A 9464-nucleotide genomic window follows, 5' to 3' on the forward strand; every position below is an offset into this window, starting at 1 on the left:
TCTAGTGAAAAAAAAATATATATATATATATATAATTTTATTACAAATTATATTTAATTGATATTTTACAATATATATTAATGCAACCTCGGTTCGGTTGAGTCTTGACAAACCGACCCCCTTAAACCATGAGCCAAACCGACCTTTTTTTTCTCTTCATGGAAAATAGTGAACAAAGATCGACCTTGTGCATTTGGGACATGTATATATCATTTCTCGTTAATCATTATCAACAGAGGACAGTTGGCTTGCATCTGTGGACTAGGCTTACGGTTCATGACTAATGCAATTGAGTTCGTTAGATCATTGAACATTGGAGATTCAACCATAAATTAGCTAATTTGTGCAGTGCAGGCCAATCCTCAATATAAAACATTTATGGCTAGTTGGATCCTGCAACCTGGTTTCCACTTTCCAGTTGATCTTTGGTTCAATGGATCTTTTGATTTTGTTGTGTAGAGGCAGGATCCAAATAGAGAAAGAAAGGTGAATGAGGTGAGTATGTTCTGTTCATATCACACTTGGGCTGAAAATGAGATGAATACCAGTCCTCAAGGCACATATATCTGATGCAGCAAGGAGTCAACTAAACACTAATCACTATGTCACTACCATTAACTATTTAATTTTTATTGTTCTCGTGTTACAAGGCAGCAACATACAATACTAACCAATTACGTTGAATTTCAACTAACAGATACAACAGATTGGAACAAAAAACACAATTAGGTACAACATGCTTGACATGACTACAAGTGATACAATTGAGTTAACCACCAGTATCGTATCCCCTGCTCACTTCCAAATATATAAGCCAAAATATACAAGTGATGCTAATTTCCCACCCTTTTGGAAGGTCACCGCTGAGATCTTGTATCTCCGTTTAGCAAGTCTTCGACAGAGGCAGCTCAACTATGTCGGTCTACAGTACTAGCAGGCAAGAATGTTGAGAGGACAGCATTTTATTTGTAAAACACAACAGTAATCCGGTTGTTAATAGTAGATATAAACTTACTCTAGAGGCTAGCACTATACATGAGACAGATTCTCAGATGTCAGAATTATAACCCCAAGCAACGTCCGGAACAGAGGCATGGCTCCACCCACCAATTAGGTTTTTTGCTTCACCATGCCCGGTCCTTCCTCACGTTGACAAATTCAGCTTGAGATGATTCAGACTGGCAGAGAAGAGTAAGCATATTGACATCAAAACAGGATCAACTTTGCCTTACATGCCACATCTATGAATCATCCAACTCAACAAGTTGAGCCCGTCTCTCAGCAGCCTTCTTCCTGACAAAGATGCCCCATCTCATGGCAGCCTTGACCTTCAACCACCCTACAACAGCTTTTCCCGATGAACGAGTTCGATCATCATGAAAGTTGTAGTTTAGAGATGGGGTGCCCATATATGCTGATGAATAAGGGTATCCATCTTCATTCATATTAATGGAGGCATGCGCATGGCCTCCCATGCTCAACATTCGAAGGAGATGTTGCATATCTTCATTTTCAAGCATTTCATGACTTCTCATACGAATCTCTTCCTCTGGGAAGTATTCTTCCTTATAAGAAGTAAGATTGGATGCACCAACTGCCTGGAATCCCGATGTGGATGACTGTAGATGACCAAGGAGCAGCAAGTTGTCACTTTTTGGAAGTTGCGCTTGGTGAGAAACGCTGGCCAAAGGATTCTGTAGGGGGAATGAAGTGCCCTCAAACTGAATAGGAGCATTGAGATTCACATTCGGAGACGGTAGAGAGAATCTGGCTGTCATAGCATCATTATATCCTAGAGAGGGAAAATACACATAATCAGGAATCAGAACTATATGGTCACATCAAATGCGTATCACCAAGTGAACTATTGCAATTTTTATACCAATATTTACATACCTCCAACTGTTATGCCTACTGAATCCATAGAAGGCTGCTCCGAATGAACGGCAATGGGCAGGCTTGGTAGGGTGAACTGCTGGTCAAACGAGTTTGAATAATCTTGTAAATTCGTTGGGACATCACTTTGAGAAGCACCCAGGCTCTTATTTTGCTTAAGGCTAAGAAGTGACTTTCCATCATACTCTGCAACATGCATCCAATTGTCGTATGCCTTCTTCACCAAGGAGTCCACGTTGACCTGCACAAACCAAAACCAATCTCAGTTTCTAAACTCAATCATTTTTCCCAAAAGCTACAAGATGAACATTTCATTGGCCAATATTACATAAGTTCGAATTTATTGATATTATAAACAAAAAAACAAGTGAGAAATATTGTTTGGGGTATTCTATATTGAAAAAAAATGGATGGCAATTCTGGGTTGCCAAATGTAATTTTCCCTAAAACTTGCTCCACCTGTATATTTCTTCATGTGAAAAATGATAGCAACATGTAGAAAATTATGGAGCATTAAAGGTTGATGTAGTTGGTTTGTGATCCCTATAAGTACATTAGTTAACCACAACAAGAAATGCAAACCAACGTGATCATTCAAATTGATTCAAGACCAAAGATAAACTATAACCTTCTGACTTTCGGAAAGAGAGTCAGCTGAGAAATATTGTCCATTGGCAATTAAGCCGCATAACGCATAGATATTGTTAAAAACAACACCAACATTCCTCTCATCTTCAGGATAATACACATAAACCTTCCCGCTTGGTACACAAGTTTTAGCGTGCTCTACAAGAACATCCCACATCTTATTGGACATGCCACTTCCAAGAATCTGCAACATAAGAATGGGAACATAATGAGAATCTGCAACATAGGGGTTTGAATTTAACAGACAAATCCAGCATTCTTACATTCCGCAATCTCGGTGAATCTGTAACCACAAGTTTTAGGAAGTCTTCAACGGTATGAATTCCAGCTTTGTTGAGCCTCTTGTGAAATGACCCATCTTTCCCAATTTTCTCCAATCTCCAAACATCATCATGTAATGCAGGTGGATAATGTTTTTTATATACTACAAATCCAAAAAATAAAATTTACCATCTTTCCAAGAGGCACATGCAAGATATATGGAATAAACTATTGGGGCTAATTCTGCACTCACATTCTCCACGGTGATCCTTAACAGTGAAGGCTTCTGTTTTTGCTTCACGTATCCGGGTGCCCTCGCAACAGCCTGAGGAAACCTTCAATCCTAGCCTGAACTTCCTGCTCCTTATCCAGCTTGAGTTGTCAGTAAATGTTAGATCACCCAATGTTCCTACACCTTCCTTGAGTATCACTTGCAAATCCCCAGTCAGAAGCGGCCTCTTTCCTTCGCGCTCTTTCACCACATGACTCTCAAATTCTTCTTCATTCCAGGTATCATCATCCTCATTATTGAAATCACCTTCAAGCACAACAACATCTAACTTCACTGAAGATTCTGGACCTGATGTGACAACATGGTTTGCGATTGCATCAATCAAAACAATATGAATTGCAGCACCATGCTCCCCCTCTACTTTTCCTCCAGTAAAGAGAGGAAGGGACAGCCTGGACTTGAAGTGCAGCTGTAAGTTTCGTCCATCAGGCCCTTCTATACGTTTGGGTGAAGACCTGAATTTTTATCAATAATTCAAATAATCTCACTAGTGGAAACAATAGATAAATGTCGTCTCAGAAGCCAAAAAAACGAAGAAATGAAACAAAAGCCAAGAGTATAATTTTTTTTAATGAGTGCAAAACCCAAAGATTAGACATCTAGCTTGCAAAAAATCCTGATCCAGACCCAGTGGGATTTGACTCTGTGTGGTGGCATGAGAAATCGAGTTTCAGGCTGTGTTTTATTGATGAATTAAATTCAATTCATCTCAAATTAATTATTGATGAGATTTACTATTTTCTTAATTTCTCATAAAAAAATTAAATTTATCTCAACCTATTTCATACATTTTAACATAAAAAGTTAAACTCATTTCAATTTAAAAAAATTAAACCTATCTAATCCACAAAATATTACTATTTATAATTAAACTCAACTCATCTCAACATCTCTTCAGACTTTTGCACTACAGGATCGTGAAATCAACCCTCCAATCCAATTTTTTTAAGTGATGCAAAAAATTTTTTGATACGTAACGCAAATTTAATGAAGCCGCAGAGAGTTGCAACCCAAGTAAATAGGAAGCTACAAAAGGGCACACCCAACTAGCAAGAAAAATAAAAGGAGAAAGAGAAAAAAACCCTTAAAATTTAATAGCTGGAAACTTGGGGGCTGTTGTGGCATTTGCCCAAGCATAGAGATCAATCCATGGATCAGAGAGCCCACCATATATGCTATGGTGTTTAGGCTCCAACAATCGAGAAGAAAAAGTCCAGAGTTTATCCAAAATCCAATAAAAAATAGGGTAGAAGGTCTATCTGATTTAAGGAACAGCATCCTTCTCTGAACTGAAAGAAAATTTTACCCTTCCCGTCCAGTAAAATTGAAAAGTATGGCCAGCTGTTACTGGGGCAGGAAGCCCAGGCCAGTTCCCATAATGTGACCCTAACCCCAACAATCATGGAATGGCGATGCTGACAAAACCCAGAACACACTAGCACAATATGAACCCCAATATTGGATCTCTAGATTGAACCGGTTGCAGATACAACTTAAAAAGTGGTAATAAAATCACACATAACAAGACCCTTTACTTCTTATGAGCAGACCAATCGTTTTATTCATTGAAGAATTCAAAGAATAAAGGGCATGTTTTATTATTATTTCAGTGAGCATGGATAAACCAAGAATATCAATTATTAGAATACCTCCCAGGAAGTTTGGCGGGGCCCAATTTTGCTAAAGCACGCTCCACTTCTTCACTAACCTGTTCAGTGGCATACATAAGAAACATCAATAGCATTACACCATGTCTATATACCAATGAAGGACAATTTCACCATCAAACATGTCAGCCAACTGGCTCAGACACTTTTTCAAAGGAGTTCTGACTATATTAAAATCACCAAGACTTTTTGACAACCTTGGATGCATGAACAACACGTTTTTGGACTATTTTACAATATTATACAACAAACTCAGCTACCAAACTTCAGCTACATAGTAGACACTCAAGAAAGATTTCCAATGACCAATGTGCTTGTGCTTGTGCTTGAGCCCCATTTTCAGAAACATAAATGTCCTTAAAAACGTTGTAGTCCCATTTATTGTTGTGTTAGATGTGCTGTAAAAAAAATTTAATAGCCTATGAATAATAAAAAGAAAAAGAGCAGTAAAACTCCGTTACTTCAATTCTGCACTCCCTTAGGTAAAAAGAAGACCATTATTTAGCTAGAAGGCTGATAAATTAAATTAAAGTTTTACTTATAAAAAAATTAAATTAATCACTTCATGATGAAACATGAAAAGAAAGTTTTCCTAAATCTTCAGTGGAGGGGAGAAAAAGATAGAAGAAAGCTAATTTATCTTACAACTCTCCGGAGAATAGGCTCCAATGATGAACAAAGTTTCTGCAGACTATCCACCTTTAGAGCTTCAACAATTACACTGCACGAAACTAAAAACTTTTAATAAAAATATCCGAAGGCCATCAACACCGCATGGGAAATACAATTCAGCTATAACAAATGAAAAACATAACACCAAGATATTAATATTCCAAATTGGTTTTAAAATCCGCTTCATATTCTTAGGTATACAGGCAGAGCTGTTTCTTAGATGCATAATGACCCATGAATATCGGAAGTATAAGCATCCAGAAAAACCAAGGCAAACCAACTTTAGAGGTGAGTATTACAGAATAATCAACATAAATTCAGACTTTATTCGCAAGACTTGAAGGATATACGCCGACGGCATTAAACAACGTAAGAGAGTACGAGAAGGCTTTACAGTAGCGAATGGTGCGAAAGGGAAACAATAACAAATTTTTTTTTATTAACACGAAGTGTTTGAGAACAAAATTTCGATCAATTTCAGGATGCATAGACCCTTAATACGTCTCGAGTAATTAAATGGAAAGTTAGCCAATCCGACCCTTAGAAATTATCTCCACGATTTTAATCGTACACTGCCACGACAAGCTCATTTACAGCCATTCTGTAGTGATTACAATGACCAACTTTGATTAAGAATTTACCAGCAACCTCATAAAACACGTAGCTTGAAAAGACTTTTAACCAGGAACCGTGTTGAAAAAGACATACATCTACACAGGATTATTAAATTTTTTTATATTTAATGTAATAAGGACGTTCCTATATCCATAGCTTTTTCTGTTTCTTAGCTGTCTAGACATCCATGTGTAAGGCACCATGCGTGCACCGACACCTTGGTGTTAAACAGTTGGCACAATCAGCACAACTCTGCGCTGTCCGATTCCGATGAACTAGTTGCAGGCTTGCAGCATCACAATTTTTTTTTTTTTAAGGAAGAGGACGATAGTTGTAACCGCACAACCGGTAATTTGAACCTCAAAGGGTTTTCTTAGTTCACAATTACCAAGTTAATGCTAAGATCAAATCTAAAAAACAAATTCTATGAAATTTTATTCCTAAATAAGCAAAACCAATCTATCGTAGAATTCACATTAATTTGATACACTTTCTCGCTTCAGCTTCTATGAAAAACATCAGACTTACTGTTAAATTAGAGCCATAGAAACAACAAACACAAAATCTTAATTAAGCCTTAAGGTAAGAACTCCAAAACGAATAAAATATTTCAGAAAAAAAATGGACCGATTGAACGAAGATATACCTAGCTAGAGCAGGTCGCTTCCTATCAGGCTGAACTTCTTCTGCTGAAGTTACATCCAAACTTCGCTTCTCCCTCACCATGCTATTTGATCTCTCCATATACCTCGTTTGCATTTTCACTATTACTAAACTAAACTGTCCTGCTCGGTTGCTGAGAAAGTTGAAGAAAAATAACACGATATGAACTTTTCAATTACATGAACCTAACCTCACTTTGACTAAGACTTCTCTATTTCCATAAACAAACAAACTAGCAACGTGTGAGATTCGAGAACAAGATTTATTTTCTTAGTTTCCCTACCTTCTCAGCAACCGAAATGGAAGTTTTATTTTAAGGAGAAAGTTCAACAAAATAAGAAACAACCAGCTTTCCAGTTACGTAAAGATAAAACTTCCTTTCACTTCCATTTCCAATCTCTATAACCAACAAAAAAAAAAAATGAACACAGAGAGAGAGAACGAAAAAAAGATTTTCTTCTAGTTTCCTTAGTTCTCTCAGCAACCAAACGGAGATTCGATCCAAAGCGACAACAGGAATGTGTCGTGGATTCACAAGGACGAGAAAACAAGAAGAAAAGGAAAGAAAGGCGAGCGGGAAAGTGAAATAAAAATAAAAATAAAAATAAAAATCGAGAGAGCCTTTTTAATTTTCGAGTCTCTGAGAAGTTTCGGCGAAGCGTCTTCGAATTTTCCCTGATACGAACACTTTGAGCAATTGCTACGAAGCCTCTCTCTTTCTCTCTCTCTCTCTCTCTCTCTCTCTCCCCTTTCCCGAGTGCGTGCGGGATCAGTATGACGGCTCCAACAGTAGTCGAATCTCTGAGTGGTGGCTGAGATCTCGGGTAGCAAGGGATCGGGAGATCTGGACCGTCGGATTGACCATAAGTCGTGAGCAATCTTATTCAATTCTTCTATATTGACCAGCACGTGTTGGTATTGGGGGAGGTGGTGTTCCTGTGTGGGCGACGACTGGGGATTAAGCGTGCACTGGTGGTAGCAGCCGTTAGATCTTGTATTTATTTAATTCGTCTAACGAAATCCGAAAAAAAAAAAAAAAGAGAAAAGAAAATATAAAACAATGGCGACAACGGAGGAATCAGAGTTCAAGTTTACCTTTTCTTTTGATATTTTGGTCTTCGAAACTATAACATAATTATAACACAGCCCACAAATTTGAGGTTAAAGTCAATGGTTTAGATTTAAATACTTGTGCCACCATGAACACATCTCGTTCCAAACATAATTTAAATATAAAATTTTTAAATTAATCGTTATAATTTTTTTAAATTAATCATTATAATTTTTTTAAATTTTTAAATAAAAATTAAAAAAAATTCAACATTTTCAAATACTCAAACGAAAATAATATTATAAAATTATATTCTAACAATATTTTAACTTTATAATATTTTTTATTCAACTTTTTTTTTTTCATTTTTCAAAATTTCATAAAATATTTAAGTCAAACTATCTTAATATTATTCACAAACTATCTTATTACTATTCACAAAATTATTATCTTATCTCACTCCTTAAACGAATCTTTAGATTCAAGTAATTCAAGTAAATAAATTTGTCACATAAACAGTATGTATTGAATATTTAATTATGTCATTAAAATCTACACATAATAATGAATGTTGTAGTGTTTACTAATTTTATATATTTAATATCTCTCTTTCTTGAGATCCTCAAAACAGAATAAAAAAAAACTTGTAACAATCTTTTTCCAATTTGCAATGTCTACTCCTTTAGATTGTTACTCCTTGTGTCTAATTCACTTTCAGTACATTGTTTGGAGTTTTCCATAGAAAGATAAACACAAAATATCCTTATAGGATGTTTGGAGAATGAGATGAAATTAGATTAAATGATATGATAATTTTATAAATAGTATTATACTAATAAGATAATTTATGAATAACATTGAGATAGTTTGAATTATGTATTTGTTGAATTTTGAAAAATGAGAGAGAAAAAATTGAATAAAAAATATTATAAAATAAAGATATTTTTAGAATATTATTTTTTAATATTATTTTTGTTTTGAAATTTAAAAAATTTGAATTATTTTTTATTTTTTGTTTGAAAGTTTGAGAAAGTTTCAATAATTAATTTTAAAAGGTTGTAATGATTAGTTTAAAAATATTTTTGTTTGAATGATATTTGAAAAGAAAATGAAATGGAATAATATGATAGTAAATGAGATGGAATGAGATATATATATATGATCTATTGATCATTTCGGTCCATTCAGTTTGAGCTTGTGCAAAATGTGACACTTTTTGTTAAATGCCAAACTAATTACCAATAAACACTATTTATTTGGGCGAGCCTTCGAAAGAGCCCAAAAACACTATTTAGTTAATATTTAATAGTATATTTAACATTTTATATGGTTAATGATTATAAGTTAAATGAAAATTACATAATTAAGTTATACCACTATTATATAAAATACTGTATAGAAAAATTAAAATTAAAAAAAAAACTATATATATATATAGTTTAGTCGGTCTAGTCCAACCTGGGTTGAAAATACCATATCTCAACACTGAACCGAAAATCGAGAAATACCAAAGCTTAGAGACCCAGACCGACCGGTAAGGTTAGTCGTCCGGTCTAGACTAAACGAAATCGTTCGATCTGGTCGAGTTTTCCTATTCGGACCGGTAACCTTATACCCCTAACTTAAACACAAAACAGTTTTCAATTTCAAATTTTTAAAATTTTCATCTAGCTATTATTTAATTATTATTCAAGTACAA

General features: G+C 35.1%; 1 protein-coding gene across 1 annotated transcript; it reads right to left on the reverse strand.

The window, feature by feature from the left end:
• Window positions 1-996: 996 nt before the first annotated feature.
• On the reverse strand, window positions 997-7414 carry LOC121265572 (calmodulin-binding protein 60 B-like). Its single transcript, XM_041169244.1, has 8 exons — window positions 6698-7414; window positions 5410-5485; window positions 4747-4805; window positions 3059-3552; window positions 2808-2968; window positions 2525-2728; window positions 1897-2137; window positions 997-1792 (listed from the first exon to the last, which is right to left on the reverse strand). The coding sequence occupies exons 1-8, from the start codon at window positions 6808-6810 to the stop codon at window positions 1242-1244; spliced, it is 1899 nt and encodes a 632-aa protein (XP_041025178.1). The 5' UTR covers window positions 6811-7414; the 3' UTR covers window positions 997-1241.
• Between the last annotated feature and the right edge of the window lie 2050 nt (window positions 7415-9464).

This window comes from Juglans microcarpa x Juglans regia, chromosome 5D (genome assembly GCF_004785595.1).
Source record: "Juglans microcarpa x Juglans regia isolate MS1-56 chromosome 5D, Jm3101_v1.0, whole genome shotgun sequence".
Lineage (NCBI taxonomy): Eukaryota > Viridiplantae > Streptophyta > Magnoliopsida > Fagales > Juglandaceae > Juglans > Juglans microcarpa x Juglans regia.